At 38.8% G+C, this 27257-nt stretch overlaps 1 protein-coding gene across 3 annotated transcripts in view; it reads left to right on the plus strand.

The window, feature by feature from the left end:
• Positions 1 to 14592: 14592 nt before the first annotated feature.
• Positions 14593 to 27257, plus strand: part of TXLNB (taxilin beta) — a 37077-nt gene continuing 24412 nt past the window's right edge. For 2 of the 3 annotated variants that reach the window (XM_032651915.1, XM_032651916.1), the window contains exons 1-3: positions 14593 to 14668; positions 16907 to 17359; positions 23898 to 23989. In XM_032651915.1, the coding sequence (XP_032507806.1) occupies positions 16921 to 17359; positions 23898 to 23989 (531 nt within the window). In that variant the 5' untranslated portion in view covers positions 14593 to 14668; positions 16907 to 16920. The remainder of the gene's footprint in view (positions 14669 to 16906; positions 17360 to 23897; positions 23990 to 27257) is intronic. The other variant, XM_032651917.1, reaches the window with a different exon arrangement.

Below are 27257 nucleotides of genomic sequence, written 5' to 3' on the forward strand. Positions count from 1 at the left end.
AAAAATTTTTAATTCATGAGTTATAATCCATAGCAAATTTCCAATGATTTTCTATCTTAAAATTTGCAGACAGATTGTTCTTAGAGGATTTCAAATACCAATATTTTAAAATAATGATAAGCTGTTAGACCTAATTTCCCTCCAACTTGTAATTTAATACATATACACCACATGCTCAAAAATGTCCAATCTTTCTCAACACATTATTAAAGTAATAAGGAAAACTGGACTAACAGTATCAGAGATGTCACAGTTCTAATGGAAGAGCTAAGGACAGGAGGCAAGCATTCATGGGAACAATGCTACTTTTAAAAATGGGTAAAAAAGGTAAGTCATTTAAAATATTTGTCATGTGAATGCATGATTATGACTTCAATTGCTATTTAGTTACATTTCATATTGTAGGCTATTAAAACTGCACTTCTGCAGCCTATCGAATGCTAAGTTGACAAAGAAAACAGTATTCACTTTTTTAACAATGGTTTGCACTAAGAAAAAAAGAAAACAAAACAAACCCACCTACCTAAATATGTTAAAAAGAAAAACATAGAATAAGAGGTGAGATTCTTCCCTTTCAAACGTCCTCCCAGAGCTACCAAATATTTGCATTTATAAATGAACTGATACAAATGTTTACCTTGAGATTAACAAAAAGAGAAACACATGAGGATCACTGGTGAGACTTGGTTTACACAGCTGGACTTCGTTTCTTTTTCACTTGCTTCATCAGAGGCCAGACTGCCTTCATGTTTAGCCACTCTGCTTTCTGCAGGAGTCTCCTGTAGTTTCTTCATTAGCCACCTCAGGCTTTTCTCTTTTGTTTGCATTTATTTTTATCTGAAGAGCTGTCCTGTCCTGGGCCTTTCCTGGCTTTTTCAACATGCACTTGCAGGCTTGGCTTCTGCTCCTGCGGTTGAATGGACCTCCTTTTTTGCCTTGTGGTAATGTTTGCTTTTTCCACTTACCTAGAAGAACATTTGCAGCTTGCAGCGCTGCATTCTTTCACATTCTTTACATCATTTAAAAACTGATACAAATGAATTGTGGCTACTTCCTGTGGTGTTTTTCTGACTTGTAGGCACAGCATAACAGCATATTCTACTGACAATCCCACCTTGTGTCAGAAAATGCCTCCTGATATATTTAGCATTAGCTAATTTCTATACTCTTTATAGACACAATAAATGAGCCAAGAACACCAAATAAATGACAAGGCTCAGCAGTAATAAATTCTAGTCCCTTCATCTTCTTTCCAAAACTTAATGTAATTTTTTTTCCTTTTGTTCATCACTGGGGAATCACGGCTTTTAAATAGATTAAATGTGTTTAAGTTAACTGGAAGATTTATTATAATTTTTAATGTCACAACTTTGGCCAGCAGTAGCTTCAGTGGTAGATTTTTAGGTAGGTTCCTATGTCTTTTTGGTATGAGTTTATTAATCTTTGAAAGCTTTCTTGCTTTCTGGCACAAGATGATCCAAGCTATCTGGTATGTTTCTAAGCCAAGCATAGACTGAGATGTTTCTCCAAGGAGCCTTAGTTTCCTTTAGTGAAAAAATACAGAGAGCAAGAACTGGGTGATAGAGTGCAACATGGGGTACCATTGTCCCTAGGTTATTGCAGTATCAAAGGTACAAATTTTTCTTTTAAAGTTTATATCGGTATTTCTAATTCTGTTCTAGAATTACAATGTTCCTATGTAATTTGAGGGATTCTATAATTGTAGCACTTTTTTTCTTACACAAGCAAGAATAATTCCTATTTTCCTTATTGAACTAAGAGTTCCAAGATACCCACCCCCAAATCAATATGGACGATAAAGTACTAACGAAAACTCAGTATTTTCTGGGTAGCCGTTTTGTTTTGAGAAGGGATCCCAGGAAGGATGGGATCCTTCCAGCTACTCAGTTATAGGTTCACTCTTCAGCCTTCATTCTCTGTGGCTATGTAGGTGCTTGTTCGACAGATAGTTTGCTTCACTTTTTTCAACTGGTTTTGAGTGAGGTCTTTTGCATCCTCATCACTGCCAGCTCTGCACTGTCAGAAGTAGAAGCTTTGGGTCACTACCCTTCTTGGTTATAATACCCAGTTTCGGAAGAGAGTCCAACAGCTAGTCTAGTTCAGTCTGAAAGGATGGAAAAATTTCCCTATGTGGTCCATTATAACTTACTGCACAATTAAAAGTACAAATTCATTTATCCAAGGGGATGCTGGGCAAATTGATTCTTCCCACTTCTCTTTAATTTCTAGTAATTAAATTAAAATTTAGCTCTCCTAAATTTTGCCCTTATCATAAAACTCTTTAAATGTACCCTGGTCTCTTTCCTAAGCCAAAAGCACTTCCTTGTATATACCACAAAACATTTTCTCGTTCCCTTAGCAAACTGATATATCATGGAATGTTGTATTTGTATTAATGAACCTAAGTGATTGTCCCAGTGAATACCACTTCCATCCAGCCCGGGCCAGTTCAAAGTGTTTAATTTTCTTCAGGAAGATCAAAGAAAGACCTCACGTGCAAATAACATTACATGTAAACTCAAGAGTTTTGAAGTTTAGACTAAAAGTCTCTCCTTTGACCCATGATCCAAAATTCATTTATTTTGAATATATCATCTGATAAATTTTCATGTATCAAAAACACATATAACTTTAATTATAGATGACACTGGTGTAGAACTCCAATTTTTCAGTCTTGGACTCCATTTTTCAATCTTCCAGAAACTACTTCAGAATATCAGAAAACAAGCAGAATGCATCAAAATGAGACAGTTCAATAGAAATACTATGTACATTTACATAAGGTAATTGCATATTTTCACTTCAGTTTTTCTGTCACTTATCCTTATAGAGAAAAAACACGACATCACATTTAATTTACCAGTTCCATTATACAATATAGGTGTGGTTACCCTTTGAAATTTTAACAGGTTTTTAATTTAAAAAACACCAAATTTTGGAATAAATATTATTTAAAAACCCACCAGATTAATTTTTGTTGTTGCTATTTTTCAACCCCTGTTTTTCTATAACTGGGACTTTTACTATTTAGGACAGATTTTAAAACTATCACATTTTTCCCTTCTCAGACTCAGGCCCAAGATTCCGATCTTTTCCATGACCTTATTCTTTTCTTATTTGTACAAAGTTAAATTTCTCTTCTTGAGTTTAAGTCTCTGATATAAAAAAGTATTCATTTAAAACAGCTTAGTTCATATAATATTTAACTTTATATACATAAATTTATATTGTCATCCTATTTTTTTAGCTAAATATACAAAACACATTCAAGCAAAATATTCAAATTTTACAGATATGCTTCTTACCAATAAGGCTTCATAGTTTCAATTAAGTGTATGGTTTTTGTTTAATTGTTTGCTTGTTGTTGCTTCCCCCCTCAAAAGATACTCATTCTTTAGATTCTAAGATCTCTGAATTTTACATTTTGAATTTTAAAAAAGTTAAATATATTAGTAGCCTGCCAAGTGTGGTTTGTTTTGTCTTGCTTTTCTGTTTCTTGTTTTTCTGTTTTGTTTTGTTAATGCACACACAGTTATTTATGATTATACATATTTAAATATGTACTCTGGGGGGAATTAGTCCATTTTTATCCACACCCTGTGACTCTAAAAGTAAGGTTCAGGCAGTGGAAGTGTTGATTTCTGTGAACAGACTTCTCCTGGAGAGGCCCCTTTTCCCGTTCTGTGTGGGACACTGCAGGACTGCACTTCCTTAGGTGAGGACCCAAACCCATTACTTCTAGGCTGTGCTCTTCTAATCCATGGGGATGTGGTGATCCATCTCAGGGACTTAATCTTATTTCCAGACAATCTATAGAAAACTTCTTTTCACCAATGGGGACCTCATAGGAAGGTAGATTCGGGGCTACGAGTGGAAGTTTACAGCTGGGTTTTCATTACTTTTTAATAATAGTTACATTTTCCCACAAGAAAGTCTTTAAAGAAGTCATCTTTTGCGCTTGGTGGCACCATACAGATAGCTGAGAGGATTCCCTTGCATTTTTTCTTCGTGCTTTTAATGATTTTGCAATCTCTCTTGCATATCTGTGGGGAAGGCAGTTAGGAATTTGTCCTTTCCAAGGATACCGTGACTGCATCTGGCCATAGTTCCAGGTTGAGTCTAGGACCGTCATACTGCAGAAAACCAGTGGGGCCCACATTTATCTTGCTTGAACAGTGACCCCTGGAGTTAGGCAATATGGCAGCTCTGTCAGGATTCAGCTACAATTTAGGATCATAACTGATAAACAAGATTAACTGATTAACATGATTAATTTGGTACAATTCAAATTGATACAGAATGGATTACAAAATGGTTTAAAGATGAATGGAAGAGGTGAGGTGCTTCCTTTCCAGTTCCTGAACTTGAATCAAGGCCCGCACATGGTAAATTAATCGAATCTAGGGACAACCAGTCACAAAAGATATTTAGAACAGGGAAGTGTTCTTAAAGACTAGGCAGGCAGATAGACAAACTCAATTAATACTCTGTTTCTAAAATAACAAAGCCTAGGCATCCGTGCAACACAGAGGGAGGTAAGGAGGTGACATAATAAAGAGGATGAAAAAGCAAAGGATCAGAGTTCTAACCATTTGCTCACTCCCACCTAACCAGCTGACCACCTCTGCCTTCTCAGGGTTTCTGTTGTTCCAGATTCTATCAAAACTACATCAAATTATTGTGGAGAAAAAGACCACACACTTAGAATTTAAAAATAGGTCCATACTCTTTGATAAGACCTGCATTGCAAGAAGGAAGGAAAAGAGTACTCACCGCATCATAATTAGGTGACCACCACACCCCTGTTTTTTAACACATCAAAATGAAAGGCTTTCCTTTAAACATAATTTCAACCTTAGACCCCTTCTTAGAATTGCTTTGTGATCAACAGCAGAAGTGGAGCCTCATGACACTCAGGTAGGGGAAAGGAGAACTCATGAGCCTTAGAGAAGAAAATCAAAATCAAATCAATCAAAAACTAACACTAGGGGCTTCCCTGGTGGCGCAGTGGTTGAGAATCTGCCTGCTAATGCAGGGGACACGGGTTCGAGCCCTGGTCTGGGAGGATCCCACATGCCGCGGAGCAACTAGGCCCGTGAGCCACAACTACTGAGCCTGCGCGTCTGGAGCCTGTGCTCCGCAACAAGAGAGGCCGCGATAGTGAGAGGCCCGCGCACCGCAATGAAGAGTAGCCCCCGCTTGCCACAACTAGAGAAAGCCCTCGCACAGAAACGAACACCCAACACAGCAAAAACTCAAATTAATTAATTAATAAACTCCTACCCCCAACATCTTAAAAAAAACTAACACTAAAAGTGTTAGTTACCAAACCTCAAAAAAAAAGCTATTTGAAAGAGATGCTTTTGGCAAACCTTTGAAAGGAGGCACAGTGCTCGAATGGCAAAACACCATGGATCTATCATTTTTGGAGAACTGATTCCTTTATTTAACTATTGGCAAGCAGTGCTGTCTTATTAGGAAGGGCTGATTTTTTTTTTTTTCATCAAATCTCATCTACCTGAGGATGGATCAGGGTGGCTCTGGACAGGACCTCTGAGTCCAAGGGAGGTGGGAAGATGATCTGTGGGATCCCTTCCCTTGCCAAGATTCTGCAGATGCCACTATGACCATCAAACCCCAGAACAAGGAGGAATGAGAAGAGGGGATGGAGGAAAGAAATACACCTGACAGTCAAGTCCCAGTGCAAAACCACAGGTCCTCAAAGTTGGGAACATCAGCAACTGACATTTCAGTCAGTCTGCATCATTGCCTTCTTGTCATTAATTTTGGTATCTTATGACCAGAGTTCTTTCAGAAGGGATATATTTCCCAAGTCTCCTGTGGGGAACATGAGCCAGAGGAAGTGGGACACCACGAAGTGACTGTAACCCTGGAGTTCGGGAATTCTGCCCCCAGGGTTATGCTAGAGTATTCGAATGCCAGCAGGATTTTCCTGCCAAGCTGCAGCAACAAGCAGACCACTACCCAAAATAGTATCCTAGAACTCGGCTGGATAAACTGTTAGTAACACAGGTTTAGACAGGATGGAGGGGAGAAACATCACCATGCTTCAGCCATACGGTCTTCCAGCCCTTGCCGGCAGGTTAGAACAGTGAAGCCTGTTCTGGAGAATGCCATTGCTGCAGTCCTTGGTGGCCATGAAAACTCAGCTCTACCCACAGTGCACACATTTCATGTGAACAAGGCAGTACACAGTCCCATGCTCCTGGGTCTCTACTACATTCAGCAATGCAGTAGGGAGGGACTCTTCAGAGATGAATCCAGTATTACTGCAATATGACAGATTTTATTCTGACCTTCCTTGAACAAAATATTGACATGAGCCAAATCTCCTTTGTGGAATGCATGCAGCAAATCTTTTTAATTGAGATCAGAGAATCTGTGTAAAGGAGCTTACTCTAAAATTTATCTGCATTATTTATAAGAAGAAATTCATGATTAAATTGTTATCATGAAAAAATATTTAAGTGTAAATATTTTTACACTTAAGAAGTGGAGTTCTTCTTTCCAAGTGTGGCACCCAATACTTATGCAAATTTCAAATGATTTATTTTATTTGTGAAAGCTACTTCACATTGCCCTTTAACAGAGACAATCCTTGTTTAATTCTCACTTTAAAGTAATAAAACTAAATTCTTTTCATAGGGTATGAATCATACATTTCACTTCTGGAGACCATCTACACACAACTAGTACAAATTAAAGAGGTATCACCATAGGAATCGAATATTGTAACTTGCTCCATGGTTTTGTATTTAGACTAATGGAAAATAATCTCTGCTTGACCACAAGCCCACACTTTCTCCTATTCTAGAAACACAAAGGTGATGTCTGCTGAGGAAAACAGAGTGTACAGACTTGCTCCTTACCCCAAGACAAATCTAACCCAGGTCAAGTGTATATATATATACCATGACCAAGAAATGATAAAATAGATTCTCACACTTAAACTCGATTCTAAACAGCAACAATTTCAAAATGCTATTAGTTTAGAAAATATTAATTCCCATTTCACAGGCTTGACTTAAATGCATCATTACTGGAATTAGTTAACATAGATTAGTGTTCATTACATAGATCATATTTACTGTGTTAATCTCAGATCAACCGTATAAAATAGGTAGTCCCATTTTACAGAGTAAGAAATTAAAGCTGAAGAAATTAAAATAGAGCCTAAGTAAAAGAACTGGAATTCATATGGAGGCTGCCTAATTTTCAGGATTATAGCCATAATTATTATATGATTTCTGCTTCTCTTAAGCCCGTGGTATAATTCATAAACTCTTATATTTGAAAGAGATCGTAAATGAGTCATTTAATCTAATCCTCCCCCACTGCTCCCACCATGCAGAAATTTCTTCTTCAGTATCTTTAAAAGAAAGAACCACCAGGCTTTATTGGATATTTCCAAAATTGGAGCTTGTTTCTTTGGAAGATAGTTCATTTCATTGCTGGACTATTATAATGGTTAAGTAGATTTCCCTGAATCCAAGATGACGTTATAAAGATTTTTTTCTGACCTCTTTCTCCTCTAAAACTCACTAGCAAACAAGAACAAGAAACAGAAATAGAAACTCTAACATCAACGAAATCAGAAGAACTGAATCCATAAACCCCAAACCACAATGAATGAGGACTACAACACAAGACATAATGGCAAATGATCCCACAGAAAAAGTGTGCTTGACAGAAACAGGGTTGGATGGCCACAGGAAAGGCAGTGAGAAAGTGAAAAGCAAGCTAATTTGCCGGGTAGACTCTGAAAAGACTAAAGAATTTCAAGTTAATACTCAGCAAGCGGTGATACTATCAAAAGTAATAGTAAGGCAGGGGACTACAATGGGATCGCTTGATGGCTAGTCTTTTGTTTGGCTGGTTTTTGTATTTGGTTTTTTAACTAGGAGAACAATTAAACCGAAGGGTCCCCAACTCCACATCACAAAGTCAAGTAACCTCTCTCCACCTTTTTGGGATACCTGAGGATTGTTCTCTGGAGAAGGTTAACCAAAAAGGTTCTGGACTCAGGGATATGAGGCCCAGAGGAGGACAAGGTGAGAACAAATTATAAAGTGGGAAGGAGGTTAAATACATGAGTCTCCAGATTTAAAACCCATTAAGCACCCAACACAATAAATGAAAAAAGGCCCACATCAAATTTTATTATTGTGAAGCTTCATGATATCAGAGTAAAGAGTAGATTCTAAGAGGTTCCAGAGAGGAAAAAAGAAATAGATCATACAAAGGACCAGGAATAAAATTTTAAGAAAAAAATTTGAAATGAATAGACAAGGGAATAATGCCTTAAAAACTTTGATAGAGATGTAAAAACGTTTTATCCAAAATTTTTTTTTACATTTTGTAAAAAGGTTTATATCTAACCAATTAATCAAGTAAGTACAAGAGTAGCAAAAAGGCATTTGAGGCGTACAAAGTTTCCCATAAATGCTTTCTCAGGAAGCCAATAGACAATATGTTTCACTAAATGAGGAAGTAAACCAAGAAAGAGGAAGAATGGAAATTAGGAAACATGAGAAACGTAAAGGGAATTCCCAGGATGACAGCAAAGGAAGTGCTAGCACCACAGCTGTGCAGCAGACCAAGAAAGTTACCAAACTGGACCAGAGCAGGAAGTCAAGGCTCTGAGGGTATTGGTATGTGGAAGTGATATCTCCAAGAAATATTAGAATGTATAAAATTACCTGATAGATTTGATCTTGGAGGAAACTGCATAGAGAGGTATTTTACAGAGTTCTTGTACAGGTTGGGAAGACAGAGTGTTCTCAATACTAAACAAATAAAAAGAAAAGGTAATCATTAACTCCAGGAAAAACAGAACATTGCCAAAGAATGGAACTATTATCACAGTGTTCTACCTGATTTAGCATTGAACTTTATTTCAATAATGAAAACATAGATATGAATTAAAAATTGAGATGTAATTTTCTTGAGAAATAAGGAAAGGAAAAGTGGTGTAAATAATTTAAATCTTTCCCTATCATTATGGGAAGACAGTAGGTAATGTCAAAAACTGATGAGTTGACAGATAGCAATCTAGGCATCTTATTTACAAATGAGAAAGTAAATCACAGAAGCAATATCTGTAATAGTTTAATATTTTTGCCTGGGGAGCTTTGGGGAGCATGGCAAAGTTGGAGGAAGGGATAGTGGGGAGAACAAAGGAATACCGTTTCTCGTGATAAGCTTTTTAGTATCATTTTCAACTATTTTCTTGTAATACTTACATAACAATGTTATTTTCAAAAAATAAATTTATTCCTTACAGTAGCTCCAAGATTGATTGATTTTATAATAAAACACTGAGCTCTATTGATTTGTCTTTTTAGTTGCCTACTCCAGTTCTTTGAGCCTCTACCACGTTACAGATAGATTCTTGGGAGTCACTAGTTAGTGTGTTTGTATATTCATTTTAATTGTAATTAATATGTACAGGCATACCTCATGTTACTGAGTTTTGCTTTACTGTGCTTCACATATATTGCATTTTTTACAAATTGAAGGTCTGAGGCAACCCTGCATCTAGCAAGTCTATTGGTACCATTTCTTTCTAATAGTATTTGCTCACTTCATGTCTCTGTATCACATTTTGGTAATTCTCCAAATATTTCAAACTTTTTCATTATTATCATATTTCTTATGGCAATCTGTAATTAGTAATCTTTGATGTTATTATTGTAATTTGTTGGAACACCACAAACCACGCTCACATAAGATGTGGAACTTAATGGATAAGTGTTGCTTGTCCACCGACCAGCTGTTTACCTGTCTCTCTCCTTCTCCTCAGGCCTCCCTATTCCCTGAGACATGACAATATTAAAATTAGGCCAAGTAATAACCCTACAATGGCCTCTAAGTAAAAGGAAGAGTCATACATTTCTCACTTTAAATCAAAAGCTAGAAATGACTAGGCTTCGTGAGGAAGCCCTGTTGAAAGCCAAGACAGGCTGAAAGCTAAGTCTCATTAACAAGTTGTGAATGTAAACTTTTTTTTTGCGGTACGCGGGCCTCTCACTGTCGTGGCCTCTCCCATTGCGGAGCACAGGCTCCGGACGCGCAGGCTCAGCGGCCATGGCTCACGGGCCCAGCCGCTCCGCGGCATGTGGGATCCTCCCGCACCGGGGAATGAACCCGCGTCCCCTGCATCGGCAGGCGGACTCCCAATCACTGCACCACCGGGGAAGCCCTGTAAACACTCCTGAAGGAAATTAAAAGTGCTATTCCAGTGAACACATGAATGATAAGAAAGCAAAACAGCCTTCTCACCGTTAGGGAAAATGTTTTAGTAGTCTGGATAGAAGATCAAACCAGCCACGATATTCCCTTAAGCCAAAGCCTAATCCAGAGCATTAACCCTCTTCAATTCTATGAAGGCTGAGAGAGGTCAGGAAGCTGCAGAAGAGAAGTATGAATCTAGCAGAGGTTGGTTCATGAGGTTTAAGGAAAGAAGCTGTCTCCATCATATAAAAGTATAAGGTGAAGCAGCAAGTCCCTGATATAGAAGCTGCAGCAAGTTATCCAGAAGACCTAGCTAAGATAATTAATGAAGGTGGCAACAACTAAACAGATTTTTAGTGTAGACAAAACAGTCTTATATTGGAAGAAGATGCCATCTAGGACTTTCACAGCTAGAGAGGAGGAGTCAATGCTTGGCTTCAAAGCTTCAAAGGACAGGCTGACTCTCTTGTTAGGAAGAGAAGTTGAAACCAATGCTCATTTACCATTCCAAAAATCCTACGGCCCTCAAGAATTATGTTAAATCTACTCCGCCTGTGCTCTATCAGGGGAACAACAAAGCCTGGATGACAGCACATCTATTTACAACATAGTTTACTGAATATTCTAAGCCAACTGTTGAGACCTGCTGCCCAGAAAAAAAGACTCCTTTCAAAAGATTACTGTTCATTGACAAAGCACCTGGTCATCCAGGAGCTCTGATGGAGGTGTACTATGAGATTAGTGTCGTTTTCATGACTGCTAACAAAACACCCATTCTGCAGTCCATAGATCAAGGAATTATTTCAACTTTTAAGTCTTATTATTTAAGAAATATATTTTGTAAGGCTACAGCTGCCATAGATAGTGATTTCTCTGATAGATCTGGGTAAAGTATATTGAAAACTTTCTGGAAAGGATTCACCATTCTAGATACCTTTAAGAACATTCATGATTCATGGGAAGAGGTCAGAATATCAACATTCACTAGAGTTTGGCAGAAGTTGATTCCAACCCTCATGGATGACTTTGAGGGGTTCAAGACTTCAGTAGAGGAAGTAACTGCAGATGTGAAATAGAATTAGAAGTGGAGTCTGAAGGTGTGACTGAATTGCTGCAATCTCACGGTAAAACCCTTAACATGAGGAGTTGCTTCTTATATATGAACAAAGAAAGTGGTTTTTTGAGATGGAATCTACTCCTGGTGAAGATGCTGTGAAGACTGTTGAAATGACAATAAACGATTTAGAATTTTATATAAACTTTGTTCATAAAGCAGCAGCAGGGCTGGAGAGGACAGACTCTAATTTTGAAAGCTCTACTGTGGGTAGTAAGATGTTATCAAACAGGATTGCATGCTACAGAGAAATCATTTGTGAAAGGAAGAGTTAATCAGTGTGGCAAACTTCACTGTTGTCTTATTTAAGAAATTACCCCAGCGGGCTTCCCTGGTGGCACAGTGGTTGAGAGTCCGCCTGCCGATGCAGGGGACACAGGTTCGTGCCCCGGTCCGGGAAGATCCCACATGCCGCGGAGCGGCTGGGCCCGTGAGCGATGGCCGCTGAGCCTGCGCATCCGGAGCCTGTGCTCCGCGATGGGAGAGGCCACAGCGCTGAGAGGCCCGCGTACCGCCACAAAAAAAAAAAAAAGAAATTACCCCAGCCACCCCAGCCTTGAGCAGCCACCATCCTGATAAATCAGCAGCCAACACTGAGGCAAGACCCTCCCCTCCATCAGCAAAAATATTCCAACTCACTGAAGGCTCAGATGATGGCTAGCATTTTTTTTATCAAAACAGTATTTTTTAATTAAGCTATGTACACTGGTTTTTTTTAGACATAATGCTATGGCATCCTTAATAGACTACAGTACAGTGTAAACATAACTTTTATATACACTGGGAAACGAAAAAGTTCATGTGACTTGATTTATTGCAATATTAGCTTTATTTTGGTGGTCTGAAACTTAACTCGCAATATCTCCAAGGTATGCCTGTGTAAGTCAATGCTGGATTATCTGGGTAGCTGTCATTTCGGTGTTACCATGTGTATCGTTCATTTTTGTGCCTTCATTATCATGTGTACATCTAGTTAAGTTAGCACCAATTATTTTAATAATTGCAGGAAGATGAGAAAGAGCAATAAATGATGTATTAATATCAAAGGCAGTCCAGTTGAAATTATGGCAGGTCATATGAATGAAACTTACGTAGTAATCTGAATGGACCAAGTGTTGATGAAATTGAGTCATTTCATAAAGCCTATTGTAGAAGAGTGCCAGGAACTCAAAAGGACCAGTAGCCAGTACCATATTCATGTTGCAAGTAGCAATCTGGGTTCAGCAAAATATTATCAGTCACATAAAAGTAATGTTATTTTGAATTGTATTTATTGGTTCTGTAGGGTTTTCTAAATAATATTTTTTTAATTGTATCATATAATAACTAAGTATCAGAAGTTTATACCTATTTTTACATCAGTATATATTGGTACAAATAATAATATAATTTGTTTCGGTCATGGTGAGTTCTCTTTCTTCCTTTAAATTAATTTCAACATTAAGTTATTCTGTTAAGAGAATATGTACATTACTTAAATTTGAGAAGCACTGACTTATTGTTTGTATTTACTGAGAGATCTCTCCGGGCTGGTTTGCCACAATCCAATATGAAATATCACTCACTGTGGCCCTCACCAAGTACTCATTAACTTCGAAGGAAGGAAGTACTTTTTTCTCTCACCCATTTTAATTCACCAACTTTATTATCAAATGATGCAGTAAACAGCTTCACTGTCTTCCTCTCTGGAATTTCTTTATCCTGACCTCCACTTACTGGGTACTCATCTGTCTATAACCTGTGCCTTCCCTGAACTCGGAGAAAGGGGTGAAAAAAGTTGGGGAGTAGGATTATTTCAGTTTCCTTTTGCTACTATAACAGGTTACCACAAATCTAGTGGCTTATAAACAACACAAATTTCTTCTTTTACAGTTCTGGAGGTCAAAAATCCAAAATGAGTTTCACTGGGCTGAAATCAGGTGTCAGCAGAATTGCATTCCTTCTGGAGGATCTCAAGAAGAATGTGCTTCCTTGTCTTTCCCAGCTTCTCGGGGGTCCTCACATTTCTTGGCTTGTGTCCCTCCATCACTCTGACCTCTGCTTGGATCATCAAATCTTCTTTTCTGACTCTGACCCTCCTGCTTCCCTCTTTCATTTACAAGGACCCTTGTGATTACAAGGGACCCACCCAAGTAATTCTGGATAGTGTGTCTATCTCAAGATCCTCAACTTGATCACATCTGCAAAGTCTGTTTCACCATGCAACATAGCATATTCACAGGTTCCTGGGATTAGGATGTGGAAGTCTTTCTGGTGGCATGATTCTGCCCAACACAGTGGCTATCAATATGCCCAGCCAGTCCCAAGAGCAGAAACTCTGATGGGGGAACCCAACTTGGAAAAGTGTGGGAACACATTCTCCAGAAAGAGAAGAAAAGGGGAATGGACGTAGGTTAAGGGAAAGAGGCATTATACGGTGAATGAAGAGGAGGTTATTTTTCTGAGGAGGATTAAGGAACAGGTTGAAGGCTTGAGATGGTGGGAAAGACTTGGAAAAGTCACTGTGGAAGGTGGGAAAGTCTGCAACTAAAGAAAAAGCAACTGCTTCCCCCGGGCTTACCTGAGTAAAGGCAGTTACCTGAGTAAGACGTGGGGTCTGAGGTCACGCCAATTAGCATGTACATGAAGATGGCACTAAACCCAGTGCCAAAAGAGCTGTCTAAATTTTTATTTCAAATTTTAGGACAAAACCAAACAATGACATCAGAATTAAAGTGTTTCTACCATCTCCTTTTTGTTATGCCATGTTTCTTCTTTTTCCTTGATTCCTATAAGAAACTTGACACTAATTAAGCTAGCATAAGAAGGTGGTAAAAAAAGAAGAAGAATCATAGACCACACTGGAAATAAATCAAGAAATAAGAAAAACTGATCTCTGCCCCAAAGAACAACAATGGTGAAAAACTGCACTAGCAAAGGGGCTATGTACTGAGAGTTTAAATATTTTTTAAAGGACAAAACGTGGAGTCTGATAAGATGTACCAGCTGCTTCTCTTTTCTAAGACATTTGCCCAGGAGACAGCTACTAAAGCTTGAGTGTATTTCTCTCTTGCTGTGTCACAGGATGTTCCTCTCCCCTCCCCACCCCCTCCCTGTTCTCCTGCTGCGTGTGTGTGTGTGTGTGCGTGCGCGTATGTGTGTGTGTGTGTGTGTGTGTGTTTGGTTTCTCTCTCCCTAGTAAGAACTCAGCCCCCGCCTGTCTCCTGCTGTTGCTGCTGCTTGACTAGCTTGCTGCCTCTCGCCTCTCCTTTCTCTCTCTGCTTAGCACCTTGCCTTCTGGTAAGTATGACAAACACTCCCCCGAGCCCTGTGAGATGATGTAGGGTGCGGTTTGTAGTGTTCAAAACTTGCAACTTTGAGACTGCCAGTGAACTGTTGAAGAACTTTCCATTGTTTTATTTACAATTAAAATGTGTTGCTCAGGAAGGGATGTATGTGTGGTAATCTGTTGGGACTGCCAGGACAAGTGAAAACTTCTCTCTCAGAGGAGGCAAAAGATGGGCAATGAAGTTTATAGAAGATAAAACAGAAATAATTTCTTGCTGTAAAACTGATTGATATAGAAAGAGAATTTAAAAGTAACAGAGTTCTTTGACTGTTTTTTTCCTCTTGTGGATTTGTTTTGAGGCTACTTTTAGGAATCGAGTTGTCCTGTGGTTTACAACAATTCAGTTATTCTGTTTTAAAGTAAATGTGGAGCATGAGTTTAAAGGAGATCCATGGACTTAATATAAAAAAATCAATGATTATGGCCTCTGATGAATGAAGAATAAATCAAATACAAACAAAACGCTTGCATTTAGACTAACCACACTAAAATTCCTATGGACAATCGGTTTTAAATTCATTGCTTTAAACTTTGGTTTACTTTAGATTTTATTTCATCCTCAGGAGGCTTCCTAACACTTTAAAACCCACATATGGATTTAAACCAATAAATGTTTACTGTTTTCAATTTGATTTAAAAAGTATTCTCTTCCCTTGATTTCCAAAGACGAAGTGCTAAAGGCCAGGGCTCCTTTTAGAAGAGCTTAAAATAACTTCTGGCTGGACAGCAGGTGCCATGTGTCTTTCTCCAAGTTCAGGGGAAGCATAAGTTATATATAGATGTGTGTGCCCAACAAGCAGGGGTCAGGATAAAGAATTCCAGTGATGAAGACAACGAAGCTGTTTACTGCATCGTTTGATAATAAAGATGGTGAATTAAAATAAATGAGAGAAAAAAGTACTTCCTTCAAAGTTAATGAGTATTTGGTGAGGGCCACAGGTAGGTGGCAATGTCTGTACATTGAATTTTCTGTTCTTGTTTGCATTCGAGCATTTGACATTGCCTGCCCTAAGAACCAGAGGAGGAAGCTGCATAGTACATGGAGCAGTATGTTTTAGTTTTCGCTCTCATGCCACCACAACAGCAAAACCTGTGTGTTATTAGGACCCTGTCGTAACTGTATGCTGCTAATTAGCAGCATCACCATTAAATATTATTTACAAATAAAGTGCACCATAACTTAAAGGTCTAAGCCAAAGGTACTGCAACACTAGAAATGGTGATAGCCAGAAACCCTCAGCCCATTCCTCACCCCCTATTTCCAAAGAGCCCGTATTATACCTGGATTATTCCCCTAGTTCATTCCCTCCCTGCTTTTTAGACATTTCTACTTCTTAAAAAGTATTGTTATCCTAGAGCTCCTTGACTGAGACATGAAAGTTGTAATCTGTTTTTTTTTCTAAAAGAAAGTCAGTTTTTATATCAGAACAAAAAGGTACAGAAACCCAAGGAATTGTTATTATGAGCATCACCACGTTTCCATACAAGTTCATTAGTTAATTTATACCTTTCCTCATTCTCTCTTATTCCAAAAATGAGGCTGGTTTGAACCTCAGAAAATAAAAAGTGTTTTTCTGATTGATAATTACATGTTGCTCATTTGGGAAAAGGAAAATACCAGACAAGCAAGTATCTCCTGTATCCAATATAATAATTCATTTATATTAATGGACTCATACTAATCAATATGGATTAAAATAGAGTTTAGAATGTTATCATTATGAATGATTTTAGTAAGGTCAATGGCTCTTGTATTCAATGTTTTAACTTTGGGGAAAAATGCACCAATTTAAATTTAAACATTAAATGTATACATCTATGTATTTATAACGATGTATTTGTAAATCTACATAGAATTATATAAGAGAATGGTAACACAAACTGGCTATTCTAAGCAAAATTACAAATATGACCATGAAAAACGGTATCTTGAATTACTCTGTTAACATCAGTAATAGGAGATACTATCGGAATTTAAAGACCAAAACCAAAAATATGCTAATGGTATGACTCGATTTGGAAAGATTCTTCTCACTGTTCCTACTCAACTAATTGCAATATTGATGGTTTGTGGAAGTACATTCATTCTATGTTAGAAACTGTAATTAGTAGGTGCCCATGTGGGAATAGCCTTACCATTTACCTGTAACTGGGTTAACCACATCAACGCTGGCTGTGCTTACCACCAGATACCACTCCCAGTATGGAGACCAATCAGTCTGTACAGCTGTCGGGGGAGCCACAGTCAACACCTGTGGGGGACAGTTCAGTATCGCCCAGTCAAAATGGCCTTGAGAAGCAAGATGATCAGGATTCCTCAACCCCACTCCTAGCACCTGAGGAGGAGGCAGGTGTGCAGCCTGAACAGGGAGCCCATGATATCTCTGAAGAACTGAACCGACAACTGGAAGACATCATTAACACGTACGGGTCTGCTGTCGGCGCGGCAGGGAAAGAGGGTCCCACCACGGCCAAGGAGCAGCCTGAGAACACAGCACCACCTGACAATGAGGACAGGGCCTGCGAGGAGGCCGCTGAAGAGACGGAGAGAGAATCTCCGGCCTCTGGAGAGCCGCCCACATCCAAAGAGCCTGTCAGCAATAAAGAGCAAAAACTGGAGAAGAAAATTCTAAAAGGATTAGGCAAGTAGTTACGTTCTAATGTATGACTTTTCTTTGAATTATTCCTAAAAAGGGGCACTTCCTCCAATCTTGCTAAGAGCCACATCTCATACCTGGATTTTACCACAATAGCTTCCTTCAGGATCACCAGTACCTTACTGTACTTATCCTCAGCCCCTTAGTAGTGTGTTCCATTACTACATATACAAAATATTTTTTAATTTAACAAAGCTCTTCAGAAATGTATTAATTATAGAATGTTGAAAATCTCAGAAAACAATTTTACTCTCATTAGTTCACTGGTTCAGCAAATATTTACTAATGCCTAGTCTTTATGAGGTACACAAAGATAAAAAAGTCTTTGGTTAAGGAGCTCTAGGTCTGGAGAGAAAAATAAACATGTACACTAATTGTTATATAGGATAAGTGCTACAACAGGCACAGGAAAATTGTTAGGAGAGCATGGAGGATTGGTAACACCAAAAATGGATGTGAAAGAAGGATGAGAGAGTTAATTTTTTAGCTATAAGTGAGAGCATGTTACTGCACATAGGAGCGTCCCTCTGCTTGTCTTGGTGAATTTCACTGAAACACTCACTACAATCACCACCTCCTATGTGATACATTCCCTGACATGCCCAGGTAGAGTTAGCATCACCTTCCGTCGTTCTCCATGAAATTTTCTGCAGCAATCATTTGTTTATATACCTGCCTCCCAAGCTGGAGGGAGAATCTATTGAGACAGTGGTCACATCTTTCTCGTTTCTGGAAGACAGTGTGGAAAAGTAAAAGATCATGGGCACTGGAGTCAGACTCCAGTGGACAAGTTACGTGTAAACCCCAAAGTATGTCTATGCTGTCACAGGACCTCACTTTGGCGCGTGAAACCACTGCTGGCAACGCTTTCAAGAAGGGCTAAAGGACACGTTCAGACAGCTACTTTACCTACTTAGCATAAAGATTAACCCAGATAACACCAAGTTCTAAAGTGCAAGATTAGAATCACTTTAGTGTTTTGGAACTCTGGGAAACAGAATAAAGTTGCTCTGTGTTACAGAGCTATTTTTTCTTCCCTATCCAAGGCATCTCAGAAATAACCTTTTACATTAGTCATTGTTAAACTTTCCATAAGATAAAACAAAATCACATCGCAGCGGTAAATGATTTTAAGTATTCCTAACCAGGAAAGTTCTTTGGCTTTATCACTTTGAAACTACTTCTACATAGGAATTCCTATGTGTTATAATGGGGGGATAGGTATGAAGAAAGCAGGGGTGAAGTTAAACATGACCAATTTTGGTTTCTATTCTGTCTTCCATGAGTTATTTCAAAGTCTGTATTAACCTCATACTTACCAAATAATCAAAAAAATTCTTAGAGAAAGAAAAAATTTCACAACTAATTCTGCCACTTTCAATAAGTTACCAAAGTTCAACTGAATGTTTATCAGAACCAATGTTTGTGATCAGAGTGCCCAGGTGGGTCCACTCTAATTACATGTATATAAGCTGCTGACACTTTGATGCTGTTCCTCTGAACACTATCAGTATATTCTTCTAAACACTGTACTATTTCAGCTATATTATGAGTTAAAACAATTTTTTTTTTAATTAATTAATTATTTTTGGCTGTGTTGGGTCTTCGTTTCTGTGCGAGGGCTTTCTCTAGTTGCGGCGAGCGGGGGCCACTCTTCATCACGGTGCGCGGGCCTCTCACTATCGCAGCCTCTCTTGTTGCAGAGCACAGGCTCCAGACACGCAGGCTCAGTAGTTGTGGCTCGCAGGCCCAGTTGCTCTGCGGCATGTGGGATCCTCCCAGACCAGGGCCCGAACCCATGTCCCCTGCACTGGCAGGCAGATTCTCAACCACTGCGCCACCAGGGAAGCCCAAAACAATATTTTTAAGCTAATTTAAATATTTTAAACATCATTTCAATTATCTGCAAGTGGTTTTAACAGGTTTCTTGGCTATTTTTCAATTAAATGATACTACACTATGGTCTAGACCAATGATTTCAAACTTACTGTGCATTGGAATCAAATGCAGAATTTGTCAAAAATGCTGTTGCTGAGCAGAGAGATTCAGAATTGGTAGGTGTGGACTGGGGCCAAGGCACCCTGGGTAATTCTGACACAAACAGATTGCGGAAGCAATGGTTCTGATGCTTCAGAAAGTTCTTCCTCCACCCATTTGGAGAAAATATAAAGTGCCGGCTGTGGTCTTCTTTTAGAAACTATTTGAAGCTTTTATAGAATATTAGTATGTCATTCAATCCATACCTGAAGATGTATCTCTAGTCTTTGCTTACATATTTGATCAAAGATGAGTCTTTAATTATTGTATGTTTATCAGATAACATTTGCTTTATTGATACATTTGAGATACTGAAATGTTCTGACTCAATAACCCCAAATTTTCCAAAGTATATACTTTGGGATATTTGAGATTTCAGACCAAGCTTGTTTCCTAACTGCCAGAATTCTCTGACCTCTAATATATACAATAGTGAAAAATCTCCAATAGTGATGGGCACAGTTTACAACATTTCCTAAATTTATTGGACCAAAAACACCCATCTTTCACAGAACACCTCTGAATATTTGGGAAATGTCTCTACAACCCAAGCACTCAAGACTTGTTTTTCCTTTACAGGCTGCATATCCTCCCACAGTTAACATATTATACACTGGAGCAGCTGGGGGAACACTTTAAAATCTCTTTAGTTGGTGGAATCACTTTCTCCTTGGCATTGACCAAAACAAAAAACAGATTCCACATTAGACAGCACCATGACATGTCCTCTTAACATCTAAGTGTCCCCCTTCCTTCCCCCACCATGTTCCAGCTCACAAGTGTCTTATTAATCTCTTCTCTGTCAACGTTACATGGGCTGCACAAGTCCCACGTAGTAAGAAGCACAAAACAATGATAAAATGTAATATCCCTTCTGATATTTAGATTGATAACTGATTGAGTAGGAATTCATATGTTTGAAGCATAAACCCACGAGAAAAACAAAGCTGATCCACAGGTCCATTCTGAGCTCAGAATCTATCTAGTCAACTCACTGATTTACTGAGAGGGAAATTAAAGCCTAGAGAGTTTTAAAGTCTGCCCCAAAAAATTATTCCACTAATTGATGTGGTTGTGAGATTAGCCATAAAGAAAGCAAGGTGCAGACCTGAAGTCACTAATATTACAGGGCCAAAGATATATAAAAATAATTGATATGTTGGTTGAGGAGCATTTAATTGAGCTACAGTTCAGTTAATTGGTTTCATCTTTCCAGTGACAGGTGAGTTTCAGTTCTACCTTCTGAGTAGCATCTTGACTAGGACATTGATTTTCTAAAATCTTTTCGGCCATTGACTTACTCTGCCTTAGAATGGTCACCTTCCCAGGTAGTCTATTTTATAAGATTTTAGCTTGATTTTTTTTCTAGTTTCACTCTGAGAAGGAAATAAACTGTTGCTTTGATATAAATACTAAATTTTCTGGAAGAAATGGTAGAAAACCAGAAGAATTTAGGAGAGAGAGAATCCACAGAGACTGAAGGGTCCATGAGTAGATTCATAGAGAAGCTCAAACTTAGGCCAGATCCTGAAAGGAAAGGAGGGTTTAGAGGAGTAAGTGAAGTAAGAGAAAAAAAAAATTTGTCTTGGGCAAAATGATGAGTACTTTCTTCTGACCCAAGTTGGGAATGGATGTATTTATTTCTTACTGCTTTTTCTGATATTATTCTTTTTTATTGTAAGGTTTTGCTTTATTTTGTTTTCCCTGGAATAATCTCCTCATTATTAGGCTCAAAGTTGTTTTCTTTTTAAGAAAGTTTTCTTTACAGTTATATCTAAGAAATTGCTAGCACCTTAAACACATAAAGCCGATTTTTCCTCTTGTGTCAGACACTGTCACCAAATGACCCCATTTCCTAAAATTGTAAATTATAGCCTTTCTTAGAAGATGAGTGGGTCTCTGTCTATCCCCCTCCTCAACATAATCCCACACAGCACTCTAGTCCAGTGAAACCAATGTAAGTTTACAAATTAAGCTCTCTGATGTTACAAAGTTACGTATTCCATACATGCTTGTCTCCAGTTTCTTGGATTTTTTTGTTGAAATCATTTTTGAAGGGCAGACTGATGCATCTGAATGTTAAACTTCTATACAAAATAAGAGAATATGAGAGCAGAAAGACACCTCAGTGAGTGTGACAATTAAAAAAAAACAAAAAACACCTGTTCTCATCATTAAAGAAAACAAAAGGGGGAGAAGATACTGAATGTGGAGAGAAAAAGAGGGCCACTGGACTCACTCAAGACACGATACGGTTTTCTATGTCGATACTCACACTGAGAGGTATGCTAAGCATACATTAAATGTCACAGGGGAGGGGAAGACCTGTCTTTCCTCTAGCTGATCACAGAGTTGTCTTCTGGACAGCGTTTACTTGACTTACATGATATTAGTGCACAGGTTGGCTTTGTTCCATTATTACCAAGATTTACTAAACACTTGCCATGGGCCAAACACTGTGTGGGGTCCTGGGCCAAATCTGACCAACAGTGCAGTCTCTTGCCTTTAATGGATGATCCTCCAACTCAGGACAGCAGTCATCATGTGAGCACAAACTGAAGACAAGGGTGAGGGGATGGCCTGACCAACACAAGTCTGTCCCTGCTGCTACAGAAATCACTCAAAGCCACGCCTGGTGGCGGCGGAGCGCAGAGCTTACCAGTTTAAAGGCAGTGTCATGCCACAGGCCATATTGGATTGCTGGTGGGGCACCACTCACCCCCACCTTCTCCCCTGTCTCAGACTGTGTCTCTAATCTGAGCTGATTCACTGGGCAAATATAGATGAAACCAGCTGTTAGGAATGAGGTCACTTTTTTCCAAAAAAGTTTCCTTTAATTTCTCTAGGTTTCCCTGGCATCAAAATTCCACATGGGAGTGGAGTGCTTTAGAGCAAGTAGACAAACCTTGGATTCAAGCCTTGGCTCTGCCAGTACCGATTATGTAACTTTGGACTTCTCTGGGCTTTCGATTCTTAATCTATAAAATTAACAGTTGTCTGGGTGCTCTTTGAAGTTCCTTCTAGACCTAAAATTCTTTGATGCCGTTAGAGTTATCAGTTTGAGCAAATGAAAATACAAGCTGCCCAGGGAACTTTGAATTTCAGATAAACAAACCATTATTTTTTACTACAAGTGTGTCCCATGTCCTGTACTTCATCTGGCAATCCTAATTCCATGATATATCTGCCTCTCCAGGATGAAAGCAAAAATTCCAGCAAAGGAGACATGGCTGTTCTTGGGGGAGAGGTTGTCAAAGTTGTTAATATTCTTAAGCAGATTTATATCAGGAAACTTGGGCTCCACTGTATGGTCTGACCTCCCAACCCTGATTAGAAAGGGTGGCTGTCACAGGTGGGTGAGGATGGGGAAGCTGCTCCACCTTGGCCCTACTGTTTGCAAAGATACATTCAGTGGTACATACACGTAGGCCTCAGGGTCTGGCTCTTGCCTACAATGCTCAGCCCAGTGGGCACTGAAAGACAAGATTTCCAGGCATCACAGAAAGGCTAACCAGGCAGTTTGAGCTGAAGAGGACAAAAGGAAGAACAATGGGGAAAGAAAAGAAAGAATCTGAGGCTTACTGTCAAATAATCATGAACAGATGAGTTTTTAAATGTAGCATAAACTCCAGCTGGAAACAAAATAAAACTGCCAACAGAGATTAAGGCCTGGGTGAGAGAAGGGAAGACCCAGGGAGACTAAATCTGCAGCCAGAGAGACACAAAAAGGCCTGTGAAAAAGGCCCTGCATGTCTTGGGTCCATTTTCTCTATGTTTTGACTTTATTCCCCACTTGTTAGGAAATACAATCAGAGTCATTCCACCCAAACTTCATGGAGTAGGCTCATGCACAGAAACAAGAGAATTGGTCCCCCCCCCCCACAAAAGAGCAAAGAGGTACTAAAGGAACAAAACCAAAAAATGGGCAGACTAAACTGTCATGTTTCTCTGCTTTGGGCTGGAATTTTAACAGCTCCATGTATTAATGCTGGCTGTTTCACAGTAGTCAGATACTTGGATAGGCTGGTTTGCTTCTTTTCTTAGATAATTAACATGGGGAAGTGGATGATTTATTCTTTCATAAAGTCAGTGTTTTTTATTCTTTTGAGTATTTTCAGAATGTTCAAAATCCCTTGGAATATTTAGAACATGGGGGGAAGTAACAAGAATGGATTCTTGGGATGAAAATTTGGGGACTACCCTTATTATAGCAGACATTTATTGAGAATCTACCACGAGCCTGACACTGTACCACACATTTTTACAAACTTCTCATCTAATCACTTATTCTGCAAAATAGGTATCATTCCTTCATACAGGGGAAAAAAAACAAAATTACATCTGCGGCTCAGACAAGTGAAGTGGCTTGGCCAAGGTTGGATAGCAGCTAACAAGCAGACAACCTGAGATTCTAACTCTTATCATTTGACATCAAGTTCAACACTTATTTTTTAAAATGTCTTTATGGTCTTTGTTTTCTTTTAAGGCAAAGAAGCCAATCTGCTAATGCAAAATCTGAACAAGTTGCAAACTCCTGAGGAAAAGCTTGATTTTTTATTCAAGAAGTATGCTGAATTGGTAAGTTCTTGGATTAGCCCTTTTTGTCAGAAAGATTCAAGCTCTGGTTAGAGCTGAGAAAAGGATGCTGTTAGTTTTTCAGGTATATCATTATAGCTGGTTACCTCAGACAAATCAAAGCCAGAATTCATAAAGGCAGAATTTTAAAAAAAGAAAGAAATAAATAAAAAGAAACAGGAAAACTGAGGAATAACAGCAAAAGGAAGAAAGAGGATACAGTTGGAGTCTACTCCACCTTCAATTATGTGCATAATTTGGGAGATGGAAGAATCATAATTAAAAATTGTGAATACTTAAAAGTTCTTTTTGCCTTTGCAATAAAACAGAAATATACTAGAATAAAGGCAAACTTTCATCCGGTCCTTGTACACAGATTTTTTGAGGGGGTGGTCCCCTCAAGAAGGCAGAGGGTTGAGTTAATCCCACCCCTCAGTTTGTGACACATTCTCATTTATTCTTGATGACTTTATTGATTGATTCATTCATTCATTCTCTTTGATCTACATTCTTCTCCTTGTCCCCCACGATGGCAAAGCATTTGACATGGATTGTTTTGTTTCCAGTTATAGGTCCTCCCATGCAGTCTCCCTCTCTATAAGGTAGGACCACTGGCAGGAAGGGAAGCCACTCCCAGACTTCAGAGAATCTGTGAAGTGGATGGTCTCCTCGCCAGTACTCTTTTTTTTTTTTTGGCGGTACTTAGGCCTCTCGCTGTTGTGGCCTCTCCTGCTCTGAAGCACAGGCTCCGGACACGCAGGCTCAGCGGCCATGGCTCACGGGCCCAGCTGCTCCGCGGCATGTGGGATCCTCCCGGACCGGGGCACGAACCAGTGTCCCCTGCATCGGCAGGTGGACTCTCAACCACTGCGCCACCAGGGAAGCCCGCCAGTACTCTTATAATAGGCCAGTTGTAAGAAAGAGGAGGGTTTAGTGAAGCCAGCCCCCCTAGTTTCAGTGAACCCTCACAAAAACTGGCTAAAGGAGTAGCACCTGAGGTCCGTGCACCACCCCTGAGGTGTACGAGACCCACTGAAGAGATGTGGTGTCCTCTCAAGTGAGGCTGGGCAATGTACCTCTCTCTCATTTCTGCTTCTTTCCCTCATTTTTTTCCACTTTCTTATTTCTTTTGGAGAAGCAGTGACAGGAAAATGAAACTTAAGCCCCTACACACAACAAAACAATTCCTCCAGGCAGTAGATTGAACTGCCCCTGAAGGCAGATTTACCTTACAGCAAAGAAGCTTAAAGAGTCAGCGCCTCTCACTTGTATGGGCCCCTCTGAGGCCCTGAACATAATTCTCTTTTTTAAATTTTTTCCTTTTTTTTTTTTTAAAGGTCTCCAAAACTGAGACCCACAAACCCCTCAGGTCTCTGGCTGCATCTTATCCCTATTGATGGAGTAGAGTTTAGTGAGTGACTTGTTTTCCTTCTTTTTTTACTCTAATTTTAGCACTGTGATCCCTATTTATTCTTTCCTTTCTTCCTTGTACCTCAATGCGTCCTGTTATGCTGAACTGTCATGCAACAGACCCAGAGAAATTCTGAAACCCTGAATGACTAGTGATTGCTTAACTCTACCAACAATACTTTTATTTTTTAATCACATAAACCACATCACAATAAGGAAAATGCTGAATATACAAGTAAAAATATCTCTAATCCTACAATCTAAAACACAATCGTTGATTTATCTGTCTTCCTTTCCAGTTCTGCCATACATTCAGAGATACCTTTTGTATAACTACCATCATAAGGTACATATAATTTAGTATCTGTTTTTTTGGCTCATATGACAGACATTTTCCCATGTACTCTGTAGTCTTCATAATTATATTTTGTCACAGCTATGTAATTTTCCATTAATTGACTTTATCTACTGGTTCTCTAATTTGGGGACATTTAGACTCCTTCCAGTGTTTGTTTTACCAAACATTCAGGCAGTGAACATCATCATGCATGAGGTCTATTCGTTCTCTTTTATGATCCTAGGAAAAAGTTTCAGAATTGGGATTACTAACTCAAGCAGCATAAATGCTTTTTTTAATGGCCATATTGTTTTCCAGAAGAATGGTAGAAATTTATAAAGCAAGTATTAGTGTATCAATTTTATTGCAACTTGTTTAACATTGGCTGTTAACCACTCATGAGCAATTTCAGTGCCATTAAATGGTAGGTGTCAAATTTAATATTTTTCCCCAAAATCTGGCCCCATCCTCACCTGTCCATCCTTACTCTTTTCAATAATTACTACATTGATTTCCCTTTGCCCTTCAATTTACTCACTCATACCAAGGCCATTCATATTTAGTTCCTAGTGCCATGTTCCATACTTGGATGAACCGGGCATCTTTCTAGACTACTACTCTTTATGGTGCTGTAGCCCCACAGCAGATTATTGGGAAAAAACCACTTACGCAGTCCTTCCAAGATTTTCTTCATGAGCCAGGGCTGTTCACCCTGGTCTCCAGGAACTCCCCAAGCCCACTCACTCTCCTAGCCAAGAAGTCAACCCCACAGAGGTTATTTTTCCAGAAATTCTACTCAATTCAAGTCTTACTATACTTTGGCATTTGTATCATACCCTATAATAAACTTTTAAACTCAAAATATCATTCTAGAAAAAATGAATAAGAGAAAATTGACCCCCAAACCCCATCACATATCCTTTTCAGAAAGGAAAAATTATGAAGAATTTCAATCTTTTACTTGGACACTTAAAAGCTATTTTCCCTGCTCACTGATTCAGATATTAATATAGAGAGTGTCTGAAATACAAGTGTAAACATAGAATAAATCATTAAATTCAAGGCTGTGAATCAAACTGTCACCCTAGCTCACCCATCCTTACAGATTCTAAATCCTGTAATATCATCAACTATTGTATTTACTAATAAATAAGGATAAGTTCATTAATAAATAAGGACACCTCATGACTAAATTAAGAAATGACCTGGAAGAAATATTTTTTGCAAATTTCCTCCATTTAAAAGTAGTTACAACGTTACTAACTACTTGGCATTAATTTTACTTTTTTAACTTAATAGTAAAAAAGAAAGAGAGAACAAGAGAAATTCCAGATAAAAATCTTATATGCCTGTTAGAATTGTACAGAAGACACATGTCTAAGGGTATTATTAAATCACAAGGCCAGCATTTGACTGAAGTTGACCCAGCTGCAATACGTTTGCTTTCATTCATTAAGAAACCCCATATGCATTCACATAAATCTGAAGTATGGAACAAAATTAGCCACACTCTAAAAAAATATC

The sequence above is a fragment of the Phocoena sinus genome, chromosome 12, assembly GCF_008692025.1.
Source record: "Phocoena sinus isolate mPhoSin1 chromosome 12, mPhoSin1.pri, whole genome shotgun sequence".
NCBI classification, from domain to species: Eukaryota; Metazoa; Chordata; class Mammalia; order Artiodactyla; family Phocoenidae; genus Phocoena; species Phocoena sinus.